This window comes from Ochotona princeps, chromosome 28 (assembly GCF_030435755.1).
Source record: "Ochotona princeps isolate mOchPri1 chromosome 28, mOchPri1.hap1, whole genome shotgun sequence".
NCBI classification, from domain to species: Eukaryota; Metazoa; Chordata; class Mammalia; order Lagomorpha; family Ochotonidae; genus Ochotona; species Ochotona princeps.
In genome coordinates, this window is record NC_080859.1 from 11,296,531 (window position 1) to 11,324,329 (window position 27,799).

The following is a 27,799-nucleotide window of genomic DNA, read 5'->3' on the forward strand; positions in this document are numbered from 1 at the left end:
AAATGGCTACCTTACTGACACTTTCTTAAGAACTGTCTTGTCCCAGTGGTTAAAAATGTCATTTAGTTACATGGCCCCTTTGGTTGAATAAATTATCCTTTCCTCCATTTTGTCATTTACCCAAAAGTTCTACCCTTTTCTGGGAATTTTTCTGTACTATTTGATTTATTAATTTGGTTATCAGTTTTCTGGTAGGACTTGTCCTGAGACAAGAGCTTGCTTTTTCACAATTAGCCCTAGCTATTCTTGTTCTTTTTACAATACAAATATAAAGTGTATCTTGGTATAAAAATGAAAAATCCTTAGTCTTTTCTATGAAATCATTACACTTACAGCCTCATTTAGAGAGACTCAAATTCCTTATTCCAAAGAACACAGTCTGCTGCTCTCTGTTCAAGCCTTTTTCTTCCCCCCAGCTCCTCCCTAGAGACTTCTGCAAAGTAAGGCTGGTTTAAAAAAAAATCCCACCTAGGTCCCATTGCACTCTAAGAGGATTAGAATTTGCAGGAAGGCGCTTGGGCCAGCTTCACCATGGCCTTTGTGAGCCCTCCAGCCAATGAGCCCGGGTGCAGTGCCAGGTGACTTTGTTCCCTGTTGGTTTGTCCTTTCTTGTAGTTGTCATTTTTTTTTTTTTTGATTACATCTTTTTTTTTTTTTTTAGATTTATTTTATTTTTATTACAAAGTCAGATATACTGAGAGGAGGAGAGACAGAGAGGAAGTGGAGCTGCCGGGATTAGAACCAGCGGCCATATGGGACCAAGGTGAGGACCTTAGCCACTAGGCCACGCTGCCGAGCCCTGTAGTTGTCATTTAAGTGAGTCCTTCATTCTACCTGCTAGCTTGTTGTCATCAAATAAGGTTAAAAAGGCAATAATGATAGTATGCTTCTGAAAACACAGCTTTTGGGAGATAAATATAATCACCCTTTTCTACCCAAAGCCTCAAGAACCTGCCAAGCATCCTTACTATCTTTGGATTTTTACACGATACTTATTTATTTGAAAGGCAGAGTGACGGAAAAAAAAAATCTTTCCCCCATTGGTTCACTCCCCAAATGGCCATAACAGCCATGAGTCTGGGCCAACCCAAAGCCACGAGCCAAGAATTCCGTCCATGTCTGCAATACAAAAGGTCCAAGGACATAAGCACTTGAGCCATTTTCCACTGCTTTCCTAGTCATACTAGCAAGGAGCTTGATCAGAAGCAGAACAGCAGGGCCTGGCACAATAGCCTAGTGGCTAAATCCTTGCCTTGCATGTGCCAGGTTCCAATATGGAACTGCTCCATTTCCCATCCAGCTTCCTGCTGGTGGCCTGCGAGGGCAGTAGAGGATGGCCCAAGGCTTTGGGACCCTGTACCCACATGACAGATCTGGAAGAAGCTCCTGGCTCCTGGCTTTGGCTCAGCTCAGCTCTGGTCGTTGCAACCACTTAGGGAGTGGACCAGTGAATGAAAGGTCTTTCTCTCTGCCTCTCCTTCTCTGTAAATCTGCCTTCTCAATAAAAAAAAAAAATGAAATACATCTTTTTAAAAAATAAACAACAATCCAATATTCTCTCTCTCTCTCTCTCATCCCCACAGCAGACACTTCAATAAGGCATGGCCTTTTGTACATTTTGCTCCCTGGAAGTACCTGGTATCCACCTGAAGTTTAATAAATACATGTTTAATGAATTAATTGGGAAATAGAGATTTTAGATTTCCCACTGATGGAGTAAACCAACACATCAGGCCGTGGGGAGGGAGGAAAGGGGAGTAGCTCTTAAAACACTGAGCTTTCCAGAATTTTAAGCAGAAGCTTGCTTTTACAAAAGAGCTGGAGAATGAGCTATCACTCTTCATCTTTCTCTGTAAAAAAATCAAGCTACTAAATAGTTTAGGAATCTAGAGGAAAACATGAACAATGTATACTCACAGATACAGCAATAAAGATTACAGAAAAGAATAAACAAATCTACTAGAAATGCTTTTGTAGATGAAGAATTTAATTGCCCTATTAAAATAACACAGAAGATGAACTGGTGGACTTGAATATAGGAAATGGACATTTTTCAAAAAAAAACTTGACTTTTTAAAAGGTCTATGTTTTTATTGATTTGAAAGGCAGAGTAACAGAAAAGGAGAAATAGAGAAACATCTTTCTTCCACTGGTTCACTCCCCCAGATGGCTGAGGCAGCAATGGAATTAATAGCTAGCTACAAACAGCAATGCCACGCTACAGATGAACTTTAAAAACACACTGGAACCAGAATGGTGGCTCAGTGGGTTAGCATAACACCTGCATCCCACCATGTCAGAAATCCTATTCAATCCTAGCTGCTTGGCTCCCATTCGGTCTTCCTGTTAGCACTCCTGGGAAAGCAGCAGCAGTACTTGGGCCCCAATCACCCACATGGGAGATCAGAGTGTAGTTCCTGGCTCCTGGCTCCAGCCTGACTCAGTCTTAGCCACTGCGGTCACTTAGGGAGTTAACAAGTCAAAGGAAGATCTCTCTTTCTCACTCTTTCAATAAAAAAATATATTTTTAAAAATATAGTATTCTATGAGAGGGCAGACACACACATTTATAAACACAATCACACACAAGATTTGCATGATTTTGTTTTATTAAATGTGCAGAATAAGCAAATCCAGAGTGAAAGTAGTGGTTCTAGGCAGTAGGAGGAGAAGGGAATGGGTATGGAGAGAGGAGACACTGAGAAAGACCTTCTGTCTGCTGGTTCACTCCCCAAATGGCCGCAGTGAGTGGAGCTGAGCTGAGCTGATCCACAGCCAGGAGCTTCTCTCCAGACTGCCTATGCAGGTGCAGCAGCCCAAAGACTTAGACCATCTTCTGCTGCTTTCCCAGGCCTAAGTAGGGAACTGGGTTAGAAGTAGAGTTGCTGGGACTTGAAATGGTACCCATATTGAACGCCAGTACTGCAGGAGGAGGATTAGCCTGCAGGCTGGGGACTAGCCACTGCATCCCTGCTGTAGCTATTCTAAATGGAGGACTTTTTTGGAAGAGAATAATCATTATCTGTACGCTAGGATGTATGTGAAGAGCTATCCGCTACAGAGTTATTTATAAAGTAAGCTGTAGAAAACTTTTGCCCAAAATATAAACAGAGGATAATTAGGCAGCAGGCCTGGAGAAAAACTGGCTTAAAACAGAAAAAAAATGGAGTTATTTGGTAAGGAGATTTCTAAGAAAAAAAAATCAGAGGCTAGACTGTATTGTGAAACTGGCCTTATAGAAATTGTACAGGAAGACCATCTGGAGGAAAGAATTAGCTACAGTAACAATGAAAATTAAGAAAAGGCAACTATTAACTTTTAAAAAGAAAAGAAAATAATATTCATAACACAACACTGAGCAGAGAATACTTTGATTCATAATAATGTAACTACTGAATATAGATGTATCCAAAAATTACAGGATTCACATACATACAGGATGGGAAAGGAGACAAAGGTGTTAACAGCCAGACCTTTCCCTGGTAAGGCTGCTGAATTAATGAATAGTTCTGACAATTGCGGAATTAAATGAATGTCAGAAAGCCTGCAAATTGAATCTAAATGCAGAAGACACCTGTGGAACAAGGCGTGATCTACACTCAGCCTTCTAGTTCTGTTTGCCTTTCAAAACTGTGGGCAGGTATCACTTTTGATTAGAATTAGTTGTCAAATCAAAGTTTTATCAGGCATTAGTAAAGCTTACTGTAGGTTTTATAGAATGTCATTTCGCTGGTAGATTTTTTTTGCTTTGTAACACACAGAAGCATTTTAACAAATCTGAGACAAACTGTAGAATTGTTTTGAGACTACTGAGTTGATATTGGCTAGGAGAATCATTGAATGACTCCTGGTCCATTTTTCTTAGATGATGGTTGTATAGTCAAATTGGGAATTTCTCACTACATTATTTGAAATGTATCATACAGTAATTAATTCACGGAATCAATTACCATGTATCAGGCCTAGTACGCAGCACTGGAGATATGATGATAATAATAAAGATGATGACAACCAGGATGGTGAAGAGGAAGAAGAAAATGCCAACAGTCATGGTAAAAAGACAACAACAGGGAAAATGGGATCCTAACAGCAACCAGCAGGGTAAACATCTGTACCCCTCAAACCTCTTATACCAGGCAACTGAAGTTCCAAATGTTTCCTAGGCCTGGGTGTGTGAGCTCCAACAGATGCCACACCTCCTGGGGGAGTGACTCAGAAGGCACCCAGCCTTCCAGGGGTGGGAACCCTGCAGAGGCCACGCCTTCAGTAGGTGGGAACCCTGCAGACGCTGCCACACTTCCAGGAAGCAGAGCAAATTCTACCTTTATCTTCACTTATGCTGTATGGGGTGCGCGTGAGGTGTGGGTGTTTGTAGGGGGGTAGTGCATAAAAGGTAAATTGATGCTCCCAACAGGAAAACCAAAATATGTCTGTGAGGAGGCAGGACTACAACAAAAGCAGAAGAATTTCATTAAAGCCATTTCCAGCGACTTGGGTTTTTTTACTTTAAAAAATAAAAAGTTGGCCGTCATCACGGTCTTAGTCACCTGTTCTCAAGGCTGATTGGAGGCGTCGTGGCTCCTCGCAGCCTCCCATCTGCTGGAAAACAGAAGCAGCAGCAGGAGGGGCCTTGATAGCACAATCTCCCCTCCCCAGGTAAGAATGTGAGGGGAGAAACGAACAATACAGCGAACCTACAGAGACCCCATCATCTACCCAAAACAACCTGCAAGGCGCCGCCACCCCCAAGCTCCAGCCTGGTCTTTCTCTCGGTTCACTTCGAAATTAGGGTTCCCGGGATCTGTCTGTCTTACGAAAGGGCTGATCCCTAACATCTCAAACTTTTTATTTACTTAAAGTCAAAACTAGCATCTTCGCGAGTTTTGCTCCTGGCGATCCTCCCGTGCGTTGGCGCGCAGCGACGCAGGGACGATACGAGCCTTTCCAAACGGCCCAGCGAACCGACTAGTTGCCCGCCTCTGCGCTCTGCGCGTGAGGCGGCCAGACCCGAAAACCACTACTCGCTCTCTGGCAGCCTGGGGTACGGCCACACCGGTGGCAGAAGCGACGGCGGCTATGGAAAGGAGATTGACCGGGATCCGCAGGCAAGACACGGAGGTGGAGAATGGGGATCGCGCGTGCTCCTCGAGTGTACAACCCACGTTTGAGTGACAGACGACGAACGCCAACTACAAGAACAACTGAGTGTTCGAACTCGTCTCCCTCTCCACGCCAGCGCCTTTCCAACTAACTTTGAGAACTCTTGGACCCCGCGCCACCTCGTCGCCACTTGGGCTGGTCCCCCGCCCACAGCACCTCGGCCGAACCAAGGATGGAGAACCCTTTCCTTCCCTCCACTCTGCCGCCAGCACCCAACCTCTCCGTGCCCAATTCGCCGGACTGGGCTCTCAACCTGACGGCCGGGCAGGCGGCCCCAGCTCCGGGGCCACCACCGCCAACACCACCTCCAACGCCCGGAATCTCCAGCCGCCGCGTCCGCCTAGTCTTGCTGGGAGCCATTCTGGTGGTGGCAGTGGCCGGTAACAGCACGGTGCTGTGGCGCCTGTGCGGTGGCGGCAGCGGTCCCTGGGTGGGTCCCAAGCGCCGCAAGATGGACTTCTTGCTGGTGCAACTGGCCCTGGCCGACCTGTACGCGTGCGGGGGTGCAGTGCTGGCGCGGCTGGTCTGGGAACTACTGGGCGGTCCCCGCCCGACCACCGGAGACCTGCCCTGCCGCTTCGTGCACCTGCTGCAGGCGTCCGGCCGCGGCGCCTCGGCCCACCTCGTGGCCCTCATCGCCCTCGAGCGCCAGCGCGCCGTGCGCCATCCACAGGGTCCGCCACTGGCCGCACGAGCCTTCACCATCCTGGGCTGGCTGCTGGCGCTGCTGCTGGCACTGCCCGCGGCCTTCGTGGTGCGCGCGGGCGACCCCTCGCCCAGGCCACCGCCCTCGGAGTCCCCAGACACCCATGCCCGGATCGGAGTGCATCGTTGCCACGGCATCTTCACGGTACTGCCACGCTGGCACCTGCAGGTTTACGCCCTCTATGAGGCTGTCGTGGGCTTCGTGGCGCCCGTCGCGGTTATGGGCGTCGCCTGCGGCCGCCTGCTCCACATCTGGCGACAGCGCCAGCCCCAGGCCCCGGCAGCAGCGGCGGCGGCAGTGCCCTGGTCAGCGAGCCCGGCCCGAGTCCCCGTACCCAACACACTGCCCCGCGCCAAGGTGCAGAGCCTGAAGATGAGCCTGGCATTGGCGCTGCTGTTCGCCGGCTGCGAGCTGCCCTACTTCGCAGCCCGGCTTGCGGCCGCTTGGTCGGCCCAACCCGCCGGAGACTGGGAGGGAGAGGGTCTGGCGGCGACGCTGCGCGTCCTGGGAGCGGCCACTAGTGCCCTCAATCCCTTCGTCTACCTCTTCTTCCAGGCAGAGGACGGCCAGCTCCGGCGGCGGCTGCGGAGACGCCTGGGCGCCGTCTGCGGCGCACGGGAAGCCGTCTTGGAGGGGAGCGAGGATGCCCACGGTCACCAGGCACTCCACCGCCACCGCTGGCCGCACCCGCACTATCACCACGCCCGCCGGGCGCAGGCGGACGAGGGCTGCGGCCGCCCACCCCCGCCGCGCCCCAGGCCGCTGCCCTGCTCCTGCGAAAGCGCCTTCTAGCGCCAGGCACATGGACTCGAAGCCGCAGGGGGCTGTCGCGGTCACTGTGGGCGGGGGTGGGTGGGCAGGGACACTGGAACTCCATCCCGTTTTACCCACCCCACCCTCCCCCCTGCCCTGTGCTCCTTGCTCCTTGCTCAGCGCTCCCCTTCTGTTTCTTGTGATGTTTCCGTGTTCATACCCATTTCCAGTTAAAGAACGCGAGCAAGCGAGACTCCCCCCAGGGGGAAGCTGTAACAGTGGAACTTAAGAGTTATTACTTCTGGGCTTGGCAGTGTGGCCTAGTGGCTAAGGTCCTCGCCTTGATCCCATATGGCTGGTGGTTCTAATCCCGGCAGCTCCACTTCCTCTCTATCTCTCCTCCTCTCAGTATATCTGACTTTGTAATAAAAATCAAATAAATCTTTAAAAAAAAAAAAGAGTTATTACTTCTGCAGTTCTTCAGGTGCCCACGGGGTCCTGAATAGGACCACTTATTGGAGTGAAACTGCCAGCCTTTGATTTTCTGCTGCTGCCACCTCTTGCTGAACGCCAGCGGACCTGCAGAGACAGCCAGGCTGTTTCCAGGAGGAAAGTCCTCACTTTGCTCTCCCAGGAGAGACGGGGAGCCCTTCCAGTAAATGCTTTCAGAAATGTAATCATGCTGTCACTGCACACACACGGTTTTTGTAAAATAAAAACATTTCCCACGCAGCAATTTGCATCTTTTTAAAAAATCAGGATATGTTTTTTCAGAAAAAAAAAAGTCTCAGTGGTCTTTCTTTCCAGTCTAGCTTCCACTTGGGAAGAAGCTGGGAGGGGGCGGGATTAAGAAGCCAACATGGGGCCCGGTGGCGTGGCCTAGCAGCTAAAGTCCTCGCCTTGAAAGCCCCGGGATCCCATATGGGCGCCGGTTCTAATCTCGGCAGCTCCACTTCCCATCCAGCTCCCTGCTTGTGGCCTGGGAAAGCAGTTGAGGACGGCCCAATGTTTTGGGACACTGCACCCGCGTGGGAGACCTGGAAGAGGTTCCTGGTTCCCGGCATCGTATCGGCCCGTTGCGGCTCACTTGGGGAGTGAATCATCGGACGGAAGATCTTCCTCTCTGTCTCTCCTCCTCTCTCTGTATATCTGACTTTGCAATAAAAATAAATCTTTAAAAAAAAAAAAAAAGAAGGCAACATGAAAGCTGCCTTTAATTCCTCTGAAATGCCTGATCTCTGTAGGAAGCTGTTCCACTGCCCAGTCCACAACATCCAACGGTGCCAAGTTGTACCTGGTCAGTGCACAGACCGCGGCAGGGGAAGCCCTGGGTGGAGACTCCCCATCCAGTGTGCAGCCTGTGAGACACGCGTAGCAAGGCGGGACCTGGGCACATGCATGCTGACCTGGCACTCCCATCTAGGAAATGAATTTGATGCCTGTTGGTGTGAGTGGCTGAGAACAAAGCTAAGGAGGCAGAGGGGATCTGTGATGTCCTCTTAACTGCCCTTGGTCCTAGAAAGAAGTGGCAGCAATAATGAATAGGTTGATTTTCCAAGGCAGCAGTATTTACAGATGATATAACCAGATGCTGACCAAAGGCTTTTATCTAAGGATCTGAGGCTGTGCATCCTAGGGTTTCCTGGTCACACACACAAAAAGAACAGGACTGGGATGCAGGCAGATTCGAGCTTACTGGCAGAACCAGAGCTCTCTGCTCTGTTCAGTTGGTATGTCTTGAATGCTTAAGCAGTGCTTGATATACGAACTCCACACATACTTGTTGAACTGCTCATTGCATGGGTCAGCACATCTATCAGGTGTGGGTAGAATACAGACAGACAAGAGGAACTCCAAGTGTGACTTACCATCCACCATGATTTTGGCAACAGATAGAGTTACAAGGTTTCCTTCTTACCTTTGCTTCCCCACTTCCCTGCTGAAGATACTATGGCCTGCAAAACACCAAGAATTAATAAGTCAGACAAAGAAAGTGAACTCTTGTCTGGGTGAGTGTATTATTTTATTCATTAATAAACACTGATTGCATGCTTATTTTTTTTTTTTTGCCAGCTTTTAAATGCAAGGCATTGGAGATGCTAAGCTACCCATGGGGGAACTCAGAAGAGTTCACATTGGGTGTGACTCATGGGGAGGGGAAGCCAGGAGAACACCACTGCACTTAGAAAACATATAGGCGCCAGAAGACATGGTAGTCAAGCAATGCCATCAGCTGAGATGCCTAGCATCAGGGTTCCTGGGGGGCCCATGGGTCAGGGAAGAACGGTTTCTGAGCCAGGCCAACACACAACCAGGATGTAGCCTTTGGTTTGATCAGAGTGCTAACAAGATCAAGTGTGAAGCTTGGAGAGGTCATCTTAACCATGACATGAAGAAGCAATGGATTGAAAGGGTGAGAGTGCCAAGAGGTAGGAACCAAGGCAGATGCTCAGAGAGCCCTCAGGATAGTGTTGGCAATACTGGCCCACTTGGGATGCTTGCCACTGACAAGGAAGATTGGAGCCAGCTGAGTTGGGCTTTCTCTTAGGTGTAGTTGAGGTCACCTTAACAGGCAAACTTAGCTTGCTGAAATTTACTCTTTTACCTAACAAGAAGTTCAGTGCTGGGAAGGTCCCACAACTGTTCAATGGATTAGCTCAACTTCCTAGTTCAAGGGCTGTGATGAGTAATTTTGGGGGATCAACTTGACTGTGTGAAGTTGATGCCCAGATAGTTGGGAAAATGTTACCCCTGGGGTTCTTGTGAGGGTATTTCCAGCAGATGCTCACATGTCAGCAGACCATGTCAAGAAGATGCCCCCCAGTGGTGGCATGCATCCTCCAGGGCACGCCCAAAGGCCAAGGGAGTGATGCTACTCTCTCTGCTTCAGCAGGAACACCCATCTTCTCCTGCCCTTGGGTTTTTGTGTTCTGTTCTCAGCACCAGCGTCTCAGCTCCCCAGCCTGCTGTTCAGGCCTTCTTTGGGCTGGGACTGATTTGGGCCACCAGCTTTGTGAGGCTTGTCAGCCTGCCTAACAGCACACACCAGTTCCCATACTGGGTGTCCTCTGACATCTGCGTATTAACGATTGGTGACCAGTACAGAGATTCGGGTCCATTGTATGTTTCTAGTCTACCATCCTGGTGGCTACATTTGACCTTCAGGCCTGTTCTCTACGAGATCACAAAATGATTGCTGCATCACAATCAATGTCCAGGAAGGAGCACATTGTCTTCTTTTTATACTTTTCATAAGAGTGAGGAAGCATTTCTCACAAATTCCCAGCTGATTTTTTTTTCCTACAGTATTCATTGACCAGATAGTCCCATTCGTCCATGTCTGAACCAGATATTGTAAGGGAAATGGAGCCACCATGATTAGCTTAGACATGGACCTGCAGACATGAAGTGACTGGGGTGGCAAGGGGACAAACTGGGAAACATGAGGCTCCACAGGACAGAAACAAGAGGAAATTCTTCTAGGCAAGGCTGAACCCCCACCTTTCAGAAGCTGCCAAAGTGCCCAAGAGACTGATTTTCCTCCATTAATGGGCTTTTCAGCTGACTGACAGCTTGGCGCTTCGGGAAATCTCCAGCTACATTGGAAACACTAAATACCACCTCATGAAGTTGTCTCAGAGAGCTGGCACTGTGGCATGGAGGGTTAAGCCACTGCCTGCAAAGCCTGCACCTGGTATGAATACTGGTTTGAGTCACAGATGCTCCACGTCTGACCCAGATCCCTGCTATAGTGCGTGGGAAAGTCATCAGAGGATGGCCCAGGTGCTTAGGCCCCTGCCACTTAGATAGGAGACCTGGATGGAGTTCCAGGCTTCTGGTCTCAGACTGGCCCAGCGTCTGACTATGACAGGCATTTGGGAAGCAAATCAGCAGATGAAAGAGCCCTCTTTTTTGTCTCTTCCTCTTTCTCTCTAACAGTCCCTTTCAAATAGTTTTTGTGAAGATTTAGGTAAGCCAATTGCAGAAATGCTTCTGTCACTGTTTTAACTAGATATGAAATATGAAGTAGAGCTAAATGACTTGGTTTCCATCTCTGATGTCATGGATAGGAAATTTGAAGCATCCCCTCGGATGGGTCACCCTGTTGGTATTGCTCCCAGGAATCCATGCACCTCAGGGCAATCCACAGATCAAGCTGGACCCCAGTCAGGGAGGGCCTTGCATTCACTTAGATGCAGCTCCTTGCTGGAGAAGGATACACAGCCAGGACAAACCAGTGGGGACTCTGGCTTCTAGGTGACCCCTCCCCACAAATAGGCAATGACCAGAGGACAGGCCAAGCCCTGCAGAGCTGCGGTTTGGAAAGAAGCAAAAGGGTCCTTGGAAAAGAGAAACACTGACCCCCTGCGCACAGTGCACTCACCTTGGGGTGGATGTTAACCATGCAGGACTCCGGGGGCACTCTAGAGGGGAGCCTGGGAACACCAAAGGCAAGCAGCATGGCAGTCCCCATTTCAGTAGGCCTTTAAAGGCTACACACAAATAATCATATAGCTTTAAAAAAATTACCTGTCCACTAAGAAACAGCTAAACTAAGTCGGCATGATCTATGATGTAATTTGGGACAGCAAACATATAGGAAACAGCCAAGAACATAGCTCAGTAAGCCACAACTAGTGACTAACTGCAAATCATATACTAAAAATAGCATAGCCCAGCTTGTTTGCGGAAGACTAGACTGCATTTTTCTTTTTCCTAAGTCACTTCCTAGGAAATACAGAAGTTTCCATTTCAAAAAATGCTCTGACTTGATCAGAGGTGAAATATTAAAATAAAGTGAAAGTTTCTGGTTACAACTAAACATCTGTTTTGTTGGGAGGCTGTGTAACAGAGTGAGACTTGCAGACTTCAGAGTCTAGAGAGCTGAACGTGACCCTCATCTCTATATGTAGTGGTGGTGGGACTTCAGCAATTTGCTATTTTTCTTTTTTATTAAAAAATGTTAATGGAAAGGCAGATTTTACAAAGAGAAGGACAGAAATGAAGAAAGATATTCCATCTGCTGGTTCATTCCCCCAAATGGCCACAACAGCTGAACTGAGCCAATCCAAAGCCTGGAGCCTCTTTCAGGTCTCCCACACAGGTACAGGTTCCCAAGGATTTGGGCTGTCCTTCACTGCTTTCCCAGGCCACAAGCAGGGAGCCAGAAGAGAAGTGGAGCATCCAGGATTGGTTCCAAATAGATGCCGGTGTTCGCAGGTGAAGAATTAGTTAATTGAGCTACTGTACCAGTCCCTATTTCTAAGTCCTAGTTTCATCATCCATACCTCCTTCTTGAAATGAACAGATATTAATTTCTTTATTGGATTGGGATAGGAGAATACTTGCTGATTTATCTCTCTATATTCCTCCCATACATGATAGCTACTGTGATTGTTTAACCCTGGGCTGTGAGAGCTAGAAGCCCAGTTGAGGGACAAACTATGAAAGGAAACAAAAAGCTCCAGGGAGCCATCATGGTGGCTTAGGGACAGGGGAATGGCCTTGCCCCCTGCCTTCCCAGCATGTGTTTCCCCTTCTGTAGCAGTCCTCTGAGTCTCACTGGGCCATCTCTGTCTCTCGGCGGCTTTGAGAGAATCCCTGGCGCCCTCCACCACCGGGACTGGGTGAGCTCAAGCCCATTGAAGGTATTCCATGTCCCCACTGTCATATCTTCCCCACAGAGCTCAGAGGACCCAATTAAGGCCAACAGAGTGAGGAGAGATTTTGGGTGGGCATCAGGGAAGGAAGCTCTTACCCCTTTGGGGAGCACTGGGAGTCAGCAGGCTCTGTCTCCCTTACACTGACAGCAAATGAGGGAGCAGGTGGCTCCCACGGCTCTGGGCGGCCACCTCTGCCATGACAGGCGTCAACATTAAGCTGTAGCCCACACCATGGCCCTGGGAGGCTAGGGAGATGAGAAGAACCCAGGCCCTAAAGACCTTTCCAAGCTGTCAGACGGAACACCACCAAAGCCTGGTCACGGCATGCCCTGGTACATAAGCCAATATGTTTTCTAATTGCTTCAAACACTTGAGTTTTCTGGTATTTGCAGCAGCAAACAGTCTCTGAAGAAGTTTGGCAGTGAAAGGACAATCCTGTTTTAGTCTATTACATAATGACATATGTTCTGCATCAAAGAAATCAGACCATTTCGAGTGCATTTCCATTTAGCCCATTAACCAATATGTGCTGAGGGACACTCCTGGACTCTGTATCTGGCACAGTGGGATAAATCAGAGAAAGTCCATGTAGTAACTCATGCTTAAAAAAAAACATATTCCATAAAGGACTATCACTTTTTCTAAAATTTTATTTATTTTTTGTTGGAAAGTCAGAGTTACAGAGATTTATAGAAAGAGAGACAGAGAAGATCTTCCATCTGCTGGTTCACTCCCCAAATGACTGCAATGACCAGAGCTGAGCTGATCCAAAGCCAGGAGCCAGGAGCTTCTTCCAGGTCTCCCATGCAGGGTCCCAAGGCTTTGGGCCATCCACGACTGCTTTCTCAGGCCACCAGCAGAGAGCTGGATGGGAAGTGGAACAGCCAGGATACAAACCGGCACCCATAAGGGACTCTGGCACATCCAAAGCAAAGACTTTAGCCACTAGGCTACCTTGCCAGGCCCAAAGAACTAACACTTTTACAGCAAACACTTTTTTGAGAAACTTCAATCTGCAGTTTAACTGTTAGAAAGCATTATTTGCAAGCTCTATTGATAACTTCTTCATTTCTAAAGGCATTTGTTTGTAACATTCATTAAAGATCCACCATTTGAATGGACCTCACAGATGTCTAGCCCTTATTATAGGCACAGGTATTGAGTTTTGGGCTGATCGGTTTCACAGATAGGGATTAGGCAGATAAAATGGTATTGGATGTATTAAAAATTAAAAACAGAAACCCAAGCTTTAGAGTGACTTGAATTCTGGTCTCCAAGGACTTGCTGAATGCTTAGCTGCGTAGTATGCAACCTGACGAGCTTTCACACCAGCACTGAAACAAGACAGCACTCAGTACAAGGTCCATGTCACTAGACAGTAAGCGTCCACAGTGAACCACGTTTTCCCACGTGGAGGAACGCCTTCAACTGCCAAACTCCAGGCAGTGAGGATGCCAAGTTCATCCTAAGGAAGGGAAAACAGAGGCAGGTAAGACGATGATCCAAGGTTAGGGGCTGGCACCATGGCATATCAGGTTAGCCTCCACCTGCAGTGCCAGTACCTCCCATGGACACCAGTTCAAGTTCCAGCTGCTCCACTCCCTGTCCATCTTCCTGCTATTGTGCATGGGAGACCCAGAAGCAGCTCCTGGCTCCTGGCTCCAGATGGGTCCAGTTCGAACCTTGGAGCCATCTGGGGAGTGAACCAAGAACCACTCTTTTTGTGTTTCTCCTTCTCTCTAAATAAATCTTAATAAAAAAAAAAAAAAAGATGCTGATGACCCACTGTTGAGTTGTCATGGACAGAGAAATTCACTTAAACTGGCTTGACCCAAAGGACATCCAAAGTCCAGGAAACTAAAAAGTCTGGGACTATCAAGCAGCTTCGGACAGAGCCAGATCCATGACTTAGCACAGATGAGTACAGAGAATCGGAAATGCAGACTGATTCACCGTCCCAGAGACGGGAATTGGACGCTGCGCTCTAGATGCTCCAAGTCACTACACAAGCTTTGAACTTGATCCCCGTAGCCCACACATTCCCTCCCAACCACCCCACCACTGTATTAAGAGCAGCACATTATGATTTCTAAAAAGATTTTTTTTTTTCACAGAACGTCTCCCACTGTTGCATATATTTTTAACATAGCCTCTAGGAGCGTCTCCTGGGCAAGCAGCTTGCAGAGCTACCCCGCGAGGCAGCAGATGCTGTTAGTACGAGAGGAAAAAAAATAAGGTTCACACTCAAATGTTTGGAACACTAGGTTAAATAGGCTTCTTTCTTTTCTCCACTTTGTATTATAAACTACACAGAAAAGGCTGAAAGGATAATACAAAAAAAAAAAAACCCACCCACATATTCATCTTGAAAATACGACAGTTGTTAACATTTTTACCACCTTTGCTTTTCTATGTGTATTGTTGCTGGCAGCGAATAATTTGAAAGTCATCAGGATTCACCTCTAAACACTTGTACAAACACCTCCTAAAAGCCTCTTACATAACCAGCCAAGTCTCAACATTTAAGAGAATTAACAATGTTTCCCTAGCCACCTCTCACACCCCATCACATTCCAAACTGTCCCTTTGTTGTCAATACAACGCATGTAGACTTATCCTTTTGAACCAATATCTAATTGCAGCTCCTTTGTCACATTGACTGATGTCTCTGTGGTCTCCTGGAATCCTAAAATGGTCTCCCAGGCCACTTTAAAAACAATTTTGTACTTTTTAAGGAGCCCAAGCCAGTACTCTGTACTTCCGAGTATTTCTTCACGGTATCTTCTAACGCCTTCTGAACAGGATCTCTTTGGAAGTACCTCTCAAGAAGACACCTTTTAGGAACCTCTGCTGTCTTCCTAGTAACCCTTTCCTTAGTGAAGCTCCTGTGTCCAGTGTTAGGCTACAACAGGTTAAACCACTGCTTGGAATGCCATAGATAAGCACCACTTTGAGTCCCAGACATCTGCTTTCACTCAGCTCCCTGCTAATATAACTGGGAAGGCATCAGATGGTGCCCAAGAACTTGAGTCCGTGTCATCTATGTGGGATTTCTGGACAGAGTTTCCAGCTCTTGGGTGCAGTATTGTAGCCTAGCAACTAAAGTTCTCACCTTACACATACTGGGATCTCATATGGGTGCCGATTCTAATCCCGGAAGCCCTGCTTCCCATCCAGATCCCTACTTGTGGCCTGGGAAAGCAGTGGAAGATGGCCGAAAGCTTTGGGACCCTGCACCCACGAGGGAGACCCAGAACAAGATCCTGGCTCCTGGCTTTGGATTAGCATAGCTCTGGCAGTTGTAACCACTGGGGAGTGAATAATTGGACAGAAGATCTTCTTCTCTGTACATCTGACTTTCTAATAAAAATAAAATAAATCTTTTAAAAAAGAGAGAGAGATTTCCAGGCTCCTGGCTTCTTCCTGGCCCAGCTTTGGTGATTGTGGGCTTTTGGGGAGTGAACTAGGGGATGGAAGATCTCTCTGTTTCACCTACTCTCTCTTTAACTCTGCCTTTCAAATCAACAAGTCTTTTTTAATAATTCAAAAAAGAAGTAAAAGGAAAGAAAATGACACTCAGCTTTGATGCACAGTGCATGTGGCAGAGAAGGGCCACTGCCTGGAGCCAGCTACACTGAGAGAAGCCCAGTTAGTCATGTCTGCCTGGAAGGACCAGAAGTGCGGCAGAGGAAACCACAGCACCACAGATCCATTCTGTCACAGAAACACGGGACCTGTGTGCATACGGAGCAAGACCTTCCTCTCCTTATCACAGACTGGGTTCAAACTCCAGCTGTGTTTCCAACTCTAGCTGCCCAACAACAGTACCGGGCTCTGGCCACCCACATGGGACTCCTGACGTGGGTGTGCCCCAGGCATTTGAGAGTAAACCAGGAGATGGGAGATAGTCTCCCAGCTCCCTTCCTCTGTATGTGTGCATGTCCGTCTATCAAACCAGTAAAAACTTAATATAAAACTATTACAAATAAGAGCATGTGGCAGAATGGCAGTTGCTCCCTAAGATCTGAGGCTACTCAAGCTCCCTGAGATCCAGGAGTGTCAACGGCACCATAGGAGGTGTGGCCGAGGTGGAGTAAGCATCAACAGTCCTGGGGAGTCATTTCTAGCAGCTGGGGCCCCTGAGCCTAAAGGATCCCACAGCTGGACAGGAAGGCAGCCACGGTGTTCCAGCCTGAAAGGGCTGCCCAAAGAGATGTGGAGATCTGGGCCCTCCATTACAGAGCCCACCCGTGCCAGAATCACCTGCCATAGCAGCATGCCACATGGGCTTCACCCCAAGGGACTTCAGTTAGACTCACACACCCACCGCTGCTGAGGATGGAGGGTCCTAAGTAAAGACCATCACCACCACCAACACACACACACACACACACACACACACACCCCACACCTTCTCCATACCCAGGTTCTAAATCCATGTCTAGAATGAAAATGAGGTTCAGAGATTATCTTGCAAGGCTAAACTCAAAGATATTAGAATCTAGAGAACCCAACTTGGAAATTCAGAAGTTTTGGCCCTTCTATGAAAAAGACATTGAAGCTCTTCCCAACTTCTGACCATGCACAGTCGCAGCTGCAGAAGGGTCCTGAAACACGGGTGATGGGCCCTGCCAGCCTCGCCTTCTTCCTGTCTCTCTCTGGCACAGGTCAGTCCTTTAGGAGCTCTGAGGCTCAGTCTGTCCAGGTTCCATTTCCTCATGAGCCTTATGCCAAGAGTTCCAAGTCTAAGGAAGAATCCGAACATTGTGACATCATGGATTTCTCATCCACCTACTGAAGTCAGGAAGCAACCGATTCCCTGTCCCCAGAGCAACCTCCAGGCCATGTTGTCTCCTCAGCAGCCCCTGCTATTGAGGACTCTGATTCTGCTACCTGCAAGGGTAGACTCGTTTGGGAGGAATCCTTGCCCAGGACGTCAATTTGAGAACACTGTGAACTCCTGCCACAGGAAAAAAAAAGTGTGGCCTGTTCTTTGATGTATCCACTTAGGAGTGACTCATTGCATTTTCACCCATGACCTGATGGACCAGAAACACCCATGTGGCCTCAAGAAAGGAAGCAGGGCTGAAAAGCATGGGGCAGCAGGGAACATGCTTGGGGAACACCATACTATCCAGGTGGAGATGACTAGACATGTTCACCACTCACAGTACAGTGGCTGGGGACACCCACTGAGAGTTCCCAGTCACCCTCACTTTCTCTGACCTGAATCCCAGAGGCATCCCAAAGATAATGCCATCATCGCTATCCTATCTGTGTAAAACCCAAGTGTCTACCTTGTTCAGGGAACCTAGCAGCACACAGGTGTCTTCTCTGGATCTCCAGGTTTGTTTTTTTTTTAAATCTCTTACAGGAAGGGACAGGTTCTTGAAAGGCCAGATAGAGCTGACAGGCTGTGCACACATTGGTAAGAAGCTGCACTGGCAAGCGTGAAAAGATCCAGAAAACACAGCTGCAACTGCAGCATGCCATTGCTACCGCTAAGTGTCGCTGGTAGGTCAAGGTTAGAAGCCCGGGAAAGGAACAGCACAAGAAAGCAGTAAAGGACCAAGATGCAGTTGGGTTGTTGAGGAGAGAAGACAAGAAACTGCCCTGAGATGACTACAAGCAGGTCCTGGTGGCAGTACTGCCCAAGCAGCCTGTTTTATTTAAAAGACAGTAAAGAACACAAGCAGCAGCAGTGGGAATCATGAGTTTTAGTCTGAACCGTACCAACCCCCAAACTACAGAGTTCTTTCTGTTACCCGGCATGCCTCTGCGGCTCCATGCGTTTGCGTAGGGGCAACCAGCCAGCGGAGCGGGGCAGCTGGTTCGTCTGTGAAACAGTCAAAGGGCGGGGCTGGCCCTGTGGTACCGTGGGTTGAACCACTAGCCCTTCATGCCAACACCCCCCCATAAGGTCTGCTCTGAATCTCAGCCACTCCACTTCCCACCCAGCTCCCTGCTTGTGGCCTGGGAAAGCAGCGGAGGATGGCCCAAACCCTTGGGGTCCTGTACGCATGAGGGAGACCCCGAAGAAGCTCCTGGCTCCTGGCTTTGAATTGATCCAGTTGTGGCCATTAGTGATCATCTGGGGAGTGAACCGGTAGATGGAAGCTCGCTCACTGCTATAATTATATATATGACTTATAACTGGAGGCAAATCCACTTTCCATGAAGCTTCCCAATGTCTTCCATGTGAAGGCACCATGAGCCAATGGGCAAAGCTCCTGGGCTCCAGCTGCCCGGGGTCTGTGGGTCGCCTGGGACCCTGAAATCCACTCAACAACACTGCAGTTTGCCACGTGAGGTTCACACCGGAACTCCTCGGGACAGAAGAGTCGCCCTCCTTCCCCGCTCCAATAGGTCCCTTCACTGCTGTGGCACTGGGATCATGACTTCTGTCATGATTCCACAGGGAACCAGGGCTGGATTAGCCTGGAAAGTTACTGTTAGAAGACGGTAAACTTCGGGCCCGGCGGCGTGGCCTAGCGGCTAAAGTCCTCGCTTTGAACGCCCCGGGATCCCATATGGGCGCCGGTTCTAGTCCCGGCAGCTCCACTTCCCGTCCAGCTCCCTGCTTGTGGCCTTGGAAAGCAGTTGAGGACGGCCCAATGCTTTGGGACCCTGCACCCGTGTGGGAGACCTGGAAGAGGTTCCTGGCTCCTGGCTTCGGATCAGCACAGCACTGGCCGTTGCGTGGGAGACCCGGAGGAGGTTCCTGGTTCCCGGCTTCGGATCGGCACAGCACTGGCCGTTGCGGCTCACTTGGGGAGTGAATCATCGGACGGAGGATCTTCCTCTCTGTCTCTCCTCCTCTCTGTATGTCTAACTTTGTAATAAAAATAGATCTTAAAAAAAAAAAAAGAAGACGGTAAACTTCAAAAACCTTTCAACCTATGTGTTTGGCTTGCCTGTTAGCATGCCTGTATCCACATCGGAGGATCTGGGTTTGACCCCAGCCACGCACATTCTGACTGCAGCACCCTGCTAATGCAGACCCTAGCCGGCAGTGGCGATGGCTCAAATGCTTGGGGCCCTGCCATCCCAGTGGGCGCCCCAGAGTGAGGCCCAGGCTCCAGGCTCTCGCCAGGTGCTTGTAACAGATGAGTCTCTCTCCCTCTCTCTAAGACCCACTGGGCTAAGACTGCTCTCCCACCTTATTTTTTTTTATTTTAACATTTATTTTATTGGAAAGTCAGATTCAGAGAGGAGAGACAGAGGGAGATCTTTTATCTGTTGGTTCACTCCCCAAGTGGCCACAATCGCCAGAGCTGAGCCAATCAGAAGCCAGGAGCTTCTTCCAGGTCTCCCACGCGGGTGCAGGGTCCCAACGCTTTGGGCCGACCTCGACTGCTTTCCCAGGACACAGGCAGGGAGCTGGATGGGAAGTGGGGCTGCCAGGACAGGAACCAGCACCCATATGGGATCCCAGCATATGCAAGGTGAGGGTTTAGCTACTAGCCTACTGCGCTGGGCCCCTTCACTCTCAAATAAACAAATACATATCTGCTAAAACTCATGACAATCACATACTTTGAGCTCTGAACATAAGTATGAAGGATTTGTTTTTTTTTTATTTCAAGGAGTTATAAAGAGGAAGAAAAATTAGAAAGTTAAAGCCCTCACTCTTCTTAAAAGAGCTGCTGTGAGGTTCCACCAGATTTTTAAAGAAAAACTTAATGCACATCTCTAGCTGCAGGAATACTGTGGGTTCACACTGCAGCGAGCACACCGGGTACCTCATCCTACATCGTGCCTTTTAAGACTCAAACCTCGGTGTCCACTGGGGCCCCTCACGCTTGCTCGGTAGTTCGCTCTCGAACCCGGCCCGTGCTGAGGGTCCTTCCAGCCATTATTTCAGCGTTTCCTCGCCACAGATGTTTCTGTATAAGGGATTCTGTGCATTATGACACTCTTAACAACTATATTTTGTCAAACCCACCGTTAAATCAACCAATTCCGAGAGGCCACAAGAACGCAGCGGACACAGGGTCAGCGTCACGGCGGGTCACCAGAGCCTGAGAGACGGACGCCGGGGGCGGGGTATACGGTCACGTGCTCCGCTCCGCTCCGCCCACCAGAGGCACACCGCGGCACCATCCTCCTAGTTCGCGCAGCCGCAGCTATGAAGGGCACGGTGGGCGGGAATAGGGGGCGGGGTATACGGTCACGTGCTCCGCCCCTCGAAGGCCCCTCGCGGAACGCCGTCCTGGTTCGCGCAGGGGCAGCTGGGTGGGCGGGGTTACACGGTCACGTGTTCCACTCCGCCCCGCCCCTCGGAAGTTCCCCTGGGCTCCCTGGTTCGCGCAGCCGCAGCAACCGGAGGCCGCGGTGGGCGGGCACCGGAGGCGGAGCGAGAACTCGAGAACGGTAAAATTGCCTTTTCATCGCGTACGATTGGCCAGCCGGGAGTGGGGGGCGGGCTCTCGGCGCCAGCCGCTTCCTGCCGAGTGGCAGGCCGGGCTTCCGGCGGTGGCGGGCACTTTGGGTGGCTGTGGTCTCCCAGCTTGTGCCTGAGGTGCTGGGAGCGGCTCTGCGCTCCCGGGCGCGTGTCCAGCGATGCTTCCACCGTGGAGCTTCGGCCGCCACCTGCTCGGCTAAGTTGGATCTGTCCCGTTAACGAACGCGCGGTCCCTCAGGGCCCTGGAACCTGCCAGGGGTCACCTGGGGTGACGGCGACCCTGGTGGGAGCGAGTCCCACGCGTTGCCTCCCCAGCACACCAGGGTGGCAGACCCTTGGTAGAGACCTGCGGCTCAGAAATGAAGCTGTTTCTCCCAAGTCGCACAAAGCCGGGAATCGAGCCCAGGTGGCACTCCCTCCAGTGACCACGGAACTTTTATAATCAGGCCATGATGACGGTTTTCAGGACAGCTCCGTGATTGTTTTTAAGATATTCGGCAAGTATCCAATTTTAAATATCTGTGGATACAACTTATGCACATGAGTGTTCTTTGCAAAAATATCGAGGGCCCCCTGTCTGACAGATTGGTACACACCAGCGTAGATGTCGCAGGCCATCGCCTGTGCCATTGCTTGCTAGCAGGTGGCTGTGTCTTCAGGATGGTTGGCTTGGGGCCACCTGTTCTTATAAGCTCAGTGTGTGAACGGACTGGCTTCGTCCGTGATGGTTCTTATGAAGATTAATAAGCTAATAGATGAAATGGGTCCCATTAGTATCTCATCTGACAGCTACTGTTAGCTGTTACTACTTATTTTTAAATCACTTTTATTTATTATTATTATTTCCACAGCTAAACAAGAACTGGTACTTGTGAGGCTGTTTCTGTTCCGGAAACTAAATGGGACACTGTCACCCTGCAGATAAGCGTTGTGATAATGCCCAGGCGCAGTCCTGAAACCTAGTCAGAGCGCCTCAGTCATTGCTCAAGGGGAGAACCGTGTAAGTACCTTTAATTTCGTATCTGTTCTGTCCAGTGTCTTACAGAAACTCCACTGAGTTCCAATAATGGGGTCTTTTTTTTTTTAATTCAGTCCGTGTTGGATAAGTATCTGGTAGTGCCCGAATCTGCTCATTTATAGTTTTCGTGGAATAAATTCTTTATGAAACTTCAGGGATAGAATAGACGTTTTTCTGGAAGACAGTTGTGGAACAGAACAACTGACATTTTCAGGAGAAAGTTTTCATCTAATCCCCAAACCAGGTAAGTTTTTTTGTTTGTCTGTTTCCATTTTTCTTAAGCTTCTGCTGGTCTCAAGCTGTTGTAAAACTTACAATCACGCGTGTTCCTGAAAAGTGCCCGGGACGTTTATCAAGTGTACTCACCGCAGAAAATTCCCCTCGGTGAGGGAAGCATAGGCTGTTCAGCTGGACTTACTCACGTCTCCTGTGTGTGTATTTGAAAGCATCATGTGCACACTGTAAATGCCTACCATTTTATCTGTCAGTGTTAACAACTTTTTTTTAAAAGATTGTACTCATACAGAGGACATGTGTGGGAGTGTATGGGTAATTCACCAAAGATGCAGTCGTTACAATGCGCCATGTGGCCAAGTCGGAAAGAACTGTAACATCCCCAGTTGAATTGGGAATAGTCACCAAATAGCACAAACAGTGCCGTGTGGGGGGCGTGGCGGCACGGGCCTTGGAAGGGTGAGATAGTATGTTCCACAGCAAAAGGCAGGGCCATGGCCAGCGCTGTCTGAGCTCTATCGCTGAGCCCAACCTGCCCTGGTCACTTCTTATCAGCCCCTTCAGGGGTTCCAGGCTCTCTCGGTAGGAGGCTGAACTCTGAGGAAGGACTGAATTTGGTTTCTGTGTGGGAGTTGGGAGAGGTTAATGAGTTTCAGTGTTAGTCTGTGCCTCCTCTGTTTTGTTACTTGCTTGCCATGAGTCTAATTGACCGCAGAGGGAAAACAGAGCTATTTATCTCTTCCTCCTTGAATGCCAGGTTTGGAGTTGCCATACCCGGTTCTCAGGGAGCTCATTCAGGATCTCTACGTAGGCACATTTGCTGATAGAAAGTGCAATTGCATCTCTTTTTCTGGAGTTTTGGATCCTTTGCTGCATGATTGTAAAGTAAGATGCAACTTAGAAGCTAATACTTTTACTGAAAGTAAAATATTGAAAAGAGCAATTTTAAATATAAGAATGAACTAGGTATTTTGAGATACTTAAGAAATGTCATATTTCCTGTCATCTTTTCTACACTCATTTATGCTGTGGACATATATTCATGGTGTTTGGTTTGCCTGTTTTTGCACTGGGAAAAAAAAGCATACTTTGAATTCTTTTGAAATCTTTTTCATTTAAAGCTACATTGTGGTGTTTTATTATTATTATTCCTTCTTTCTGGAGAGGGAGAGAGAAAAACCTTTCTTCAGGTTTAGTCTCAAATGGCCACAACTGCTGGGGCTTGGCCAGCCAGAGAACTGAATCCCGGCCTCCGGGGTGCCCATCAGAGCCTTGACTCCTTGGGCTGCCACCTGCTGCCCCTGGGTGCACCCGGGCAGGTGGCAGGAATGCGGAGCCCCGCTGGGAGACAGCCCAGACCTCGGGATGTAGCATGAGCGTGTCCCAAACAGCATCGTTGCCTCCAGGATGAAGGCCTGGCCCAGGAAGCTGGGTTTTGTTTCTGTTTTTGAACAAATGCAACTTGATATAGTGAAGCATTTCCCAGTGACCATGCCGCCAGACCTCCCAGTCCTCTGCTCTGCTGCTGTGTTCTGAGCTGTCCGTGTCTTCTGCTGCTGTGACTCTTCTTGAGCATGTCTGCTGGCCACCTGTGTGTATTTTCTGGCCTATGTCTAGTGTGGGACAATGGATTGCCTCAGAAATTCACACATTTCCATCTTACGCCTGTAAATGAATCTAGGACATGCCCTGCCTGAAGCATGGGGAATTGGTCCTGATTTGGGCAGGCTTTAAGCACCTGGAACACAAGGTAATGCCAACAGTCCAGTGTTTATAAACGTTGTATTTGCTCCAGCTACAGAAACTCACATCCATTCATCTCAGGACATCCAGCCTGCCCTTGTGATCATGCCTGCTTGATCACATTCAGTGTGTAGCTGAACCATTTTCTTTTCCTGTTTGTTCAGCCAGCATGGATCCTGATGGCACTGAGCAAGGTCCCGAACAGACGGAGTCCTCGCCCGTCTGCGTGGGCACAGAAGTCGACCTCCAGAGACGGGAACGGATGACGGCTGTCGTCCATGACAGGGAGGTGGTCATTTTCTACCACAAAGGAGAGTACCACGCCATGGACATTCGCTGCTACCGTAAGGCCTTACTGTTCCCATAGAGCTGTGTTCCTCCCCTGCAGGCGGCTCCCCTCTCAGTGCCCTCGGTGACGGATGTGGTGTTGCGTTCCCTTTCAGATTCAGGAGGGCCTCTGCACTTGGGGGACATAGAGGTACGTGCCTTCACCCTCATTCCCAACCAGCTCGATGCTTCCTGCTTAAGTTCTTTTACTCTTGTCTCAAAAATAATTTTTGTTTAGGTTTAGCAGCTATATTTTATTGGTTCCGAATACAATTGCCAGTGTTCTTTATAGCCTTATAAAAGAGAAAGAAAAACCACTGTATAGATAAATATAAGAATATTTATGTCTTTTGACTAGATGTGTAGCCTATGGATACAGTTGCACAAATACTTAATATGTATAGGAATGATTTGTTGTAGCATTGTTCATTAGAAGGAAACTTGAAGGCAACCTACATTTTAAAAAAAATACATATTTATTTTAGAGGCAAAATGAGGCAACATTATTTTAGAGGAAGAAAGAATGAGAGTGAGAAAGATTGTCTTCCATCTGCTGGTTCATTCCTCAAATGCCTACCACAGCCAGGCCAGAGCCAGGAGCCGGGAACTCCATCCTGGTCTCTGACATGATTGCCTAGCACCCAACCACTTGGGCCATCCTTTGCTGTTCTCCCAGGTGCGTTAGCAGGGAACTGGATCAGAAGCCAGGCAGCCAGGACTCAAGCTGGTGCTGTGACAGAGTGTCACCACCACAGGCAGAATCCTAACCCACTGTACCACAATGCCAGCCCGACCTGAATGTCTGTGTGGTGGGACATGGGTGCTGGGATGGAGGGATGGCAGCCACGTATCTATGAGTGGAAGAAACAGATCAAGAATAAGAGTGCTAATGAGATTCCATCTTGGCATCAAACAACACAATTTTATTTTGAACACATTGCATAATTTTCATTTTTTTTTAAAGATTTATTCATTTTATTACAGCCAGATATACACAGAGGAGGAGAGACAGAGAGGAAGATCTTCCGTCCGATGTTTCACTCCCCAACTGAGCCGCAATGGGCCGGTACGCGCCAATCCGAAGCCGGGAACCTGGAACCTCTTCCGGGTCTCCCACGCGGGTGCAGTGTCCCAAGGCTTTGGGCTGTCCTCGACTGCTTTCCCAGGCCACAAGCAGGGAGCTGGATGGGAAGTGGAGCTGCCAGGATTAGAACCGGCGCCCATATGGGATCCCGGGTGCATTCAAGGCGAGGACTTTAGCCGCTAGGCCATGCCGCCGGGCCCAATTTTCATTTTTATAACGAGTCTACATTTTAATAAAAATGTCAATATACTTTTGAAGAAAGAAGCCACACTTTGACGTCTTACCTGAGAACGGATGGCCAATGGCCAGAACTAGACATTGATCCCTCTCTGCCCCCTCACCTCTTGCCCTTCTTTCTTCCCCCCATTCCTCTCTCCTCCTGCTTAGCTGGGAAGTACAAGGCTTGAAGTTGGCATTTCATTCTCTTCCTACTTGACATCTGCTGGTTTCCACCCCCACCCTTCTGTTGGGGGACGTGTATGAGTTATGAAGATGTCAGGGCTTGTGCTGTGCCCCTGGTGTGGAGGGAGAATGCCAGTACCGGCTGATGATGGGGTCACAGACTTGCCCCATTCTGGTCCATAAGGAGAGCTTTGGGCCCGCAGTGCGCAAAGTGGGGTCCTTAGATCAGCAGCCTGAGTGTCTTGGGGAGCTTCTCAGACTGACAGACTCCTAGACCACCTGTCACCTCCCCATCCCCCACCCCATTTCTTTTCTCCCCTTCCCCTCCATCCCTGCCTTCCTCTGCAGTTGGCCTTTACTGAGTTAAAACAGGTTTGCATTTTAAAATATGCCCCGAGGTTCTGCTGTTTAAAATAAATAAATAAACTTTCTGAAGCACTTCATTAACACAGTTAAAATAACAGTTTGGTACTGCCCTCACGCCCCAACCCCCCTCCGTGGTGGCTCTGGTTGCAGGCTAACCCTCAGCCTGTGGCTCCAGCGTGCCTTATGGACACCGGTTCCAGTCCTGGTCACTCCATTTCCAATCCAGCTCCCTGCTGATGCACCTGGCATAGCAGTAGGGGATGGCCCACGTCTTTGGGCTTGTGCACCTTCATGGTAGACCCAGAAGCTCCTGGCTCCCAGCTCCAGACCTGCCCAGCTCTGGGCTGTAGCAACTGTTTAGGGAATGCATCTGTCTCTCCCTCCCTCTCTCAGTATCTTATTTTCAAGTAAAATAAATATCTTTAAAAAAAAAAGTTTGCTCTTCCATTAATGTAGACACTGGCGCCTTTAGTAATTGCTGCAGACTTTGTACCTGGAGCTCAGCTTTCCCTGAGCGGCACCTGCAGCCCTTGCCCCACTTCTGTCAAGCAAGTGACATTACAACAGATTGCAGCACAGCCACAGTCATCCCGTGTGGTTGCCATGTCTTCGAGGGCTGCTAAGAGGGCTGGAGCTGGCTGTCCTCAGACTGAGCTCCACTTGGCACGGAGGACTTTGCAGGGGGGAGGGGACAGGAGAGGCCACTTTCTCAGACCTGGTTCTTCCACAGTCGATTCTGAGTCTGAGGTTTGTCATGAACATTCGAAATTCCAACTCCTAAAGCATCTCTCTCCCCCTGCAGGACTTTGACGGGCGACCATGCATAGTCTGTCCCTGGCATAAATACAAGATCACTCTGGCAACAGGAGAAGGACTGTACCAGTCGATAAACCCCAAAGATCCCACAGCTAAACCCAAGTGGTGCTCCAAAGGAATAAAGCAGAGGATTCACCTGGTGACGGTGGACCAGGGGAAGATTTATGTGACACTTTCCAAGGAACCTTTTAAATGTGACTCTGACTTTTATGCCACTGGAGATTTCAAAGTAATTCGGAGCTCTTCCTGATTAAAAAAAAAAAAGTGTGACAAGGAGAAATGTGTATGTTTGAAATGTTAGGATTACTTTGTTTCAACACCAGAGTTCTTTTTTTCCAACATAGGCACAACTGTAACTTACTTTTTAAAAAAAATCACAGAAAACAGAGATAGTAAAGTGCTTGGGTACTTGGTGTGATGTGAGTGATGGTGAGCCATGAATGGAGTAATTTTTAATCCAGGGTCTTGTACCCCTCAGATTGAAAACACTAAGCACAAACCGGAATTGTGTGCAAATAGGAAGAAAGGTTACTTGGCAGTGGGGGGATCAACATACATTCACATGTGTGTGGGAGCCAGCCTGTACAGAGAAACACACAACAGTGGTGGGCCGAAGAGCTGCCCATATTGTAGTTCCTGTGGTTGGGAAGGCGTGTTCAAGGAGGCAAGGTGGGAAAGTGCAAAAGCAACATCTGAGCCCCTGGAATCTTGGCACAGTACCACCAAGCAAGGTCCAGGGGTTGGGGGAGGTGCCCTCCTATCCCCTGCTTCCTTTTACCTCGCATGACCCAGATGCAACAGATGCATCCTGGCAAGGCAGGCACCATGATTAACAAATAGGCATGGACATGGACCGGGGGTGGGAGTTTAGGGTGGCTTGTTACTTTCAGCTCCACAGACCTAACTAACTGCCTGCCTATTTATCCCACATCATAAAGATGATCAGGATCCACAGAATACATCTCCTGCAGTTCTCTGAGCCAAATAGAACCTGAGGGTTTGGGCTGTCTGGTTTTAGAGAAAAGTAAGTTGAGTAGTAGGGAGAAGAAAGATTTAGTAGGAAGAACTTTTTTTCAAGATCTATTTTTATTGGAAAGGCAGATTCACAGAGACAGAAAGATGC

The 27,799-nt window shown here is 48.9% G+C and overlaps 2 protein-coding genes across 2 annotated transcripts; both read left to right on the forward strand.

Moving 5' to 3' along the window:
* Positions 1–5,106: 5,106 nt before the first annotated feature.
* GPR150 (G protein-coupled receptor 150) lies at positions 5,107–6,658 on the forward strand. Its single transcript, XM_004586196.2, has one exon. The coding sequence runs from the start codon at positions 5,333–5,335 to the stop codon at positions 6,656–6,658; it is 1,326 nt and encodes a 441-aa protein (XP_004586253.2). The 5' UTR covers positions 5,107–5,332.
* Positions 6,659–21,818: 15,160 nt separating this feature from the next.
* On the forward strand, positions 21,819–27,089 carry RFESD (Rieske Fe-S domain containing). Its single transcript, XM_058656228.1, has 4 exons — positions 21,819–21,948; positions 23,846–24,025; positions 24,125–24,159; positions 26,663–27,089. The coding sequence occupies exons 2-4, from the start codon at positions 23,851–23,853 to the stop codon at positions 26,924–26,926; spliced, it is 474 nt and encodes a 157-aa protein (XP_058512211.1). The 5' UTR covers positions 21,819–21,948; positions 23,846–23,850; the 3' UTR covers positions 26,927–27,089.
* The last annotated feature ends 710 nt before the right edge of the window (positions 27,090–27,799 follow it).

Coding starts and splice junctions, on each gene's coding strand:
- GPR150 (XM_004586196.2), top strand. CDS start 5,333: ATGGAGAACCCTTTCCTTCCCTCCACTCTGCCGCCAGCACCCAACCTC.
- RFESD (XM_058656228.1), top strand. CDS start 23,851: ATGGATCCTGATGGCACTGAGCAAGGTCCCGAACAGACGGAGTCCTCG. Junction 24,026..24,124: donor CATGGACATTCGCTGCTACC/GTAAGGCCTTAC, acceptor GTTCCCTTTCAG/ATTCAGGAGGGCCTCTGCAC. Junction 24,160..26,662: donor TGCACTTGGGGGACATAGAG/GTACGTGCCTTC, acceptor CTCCCCCTGCAG/GACTTTGACGGGCGACCATG.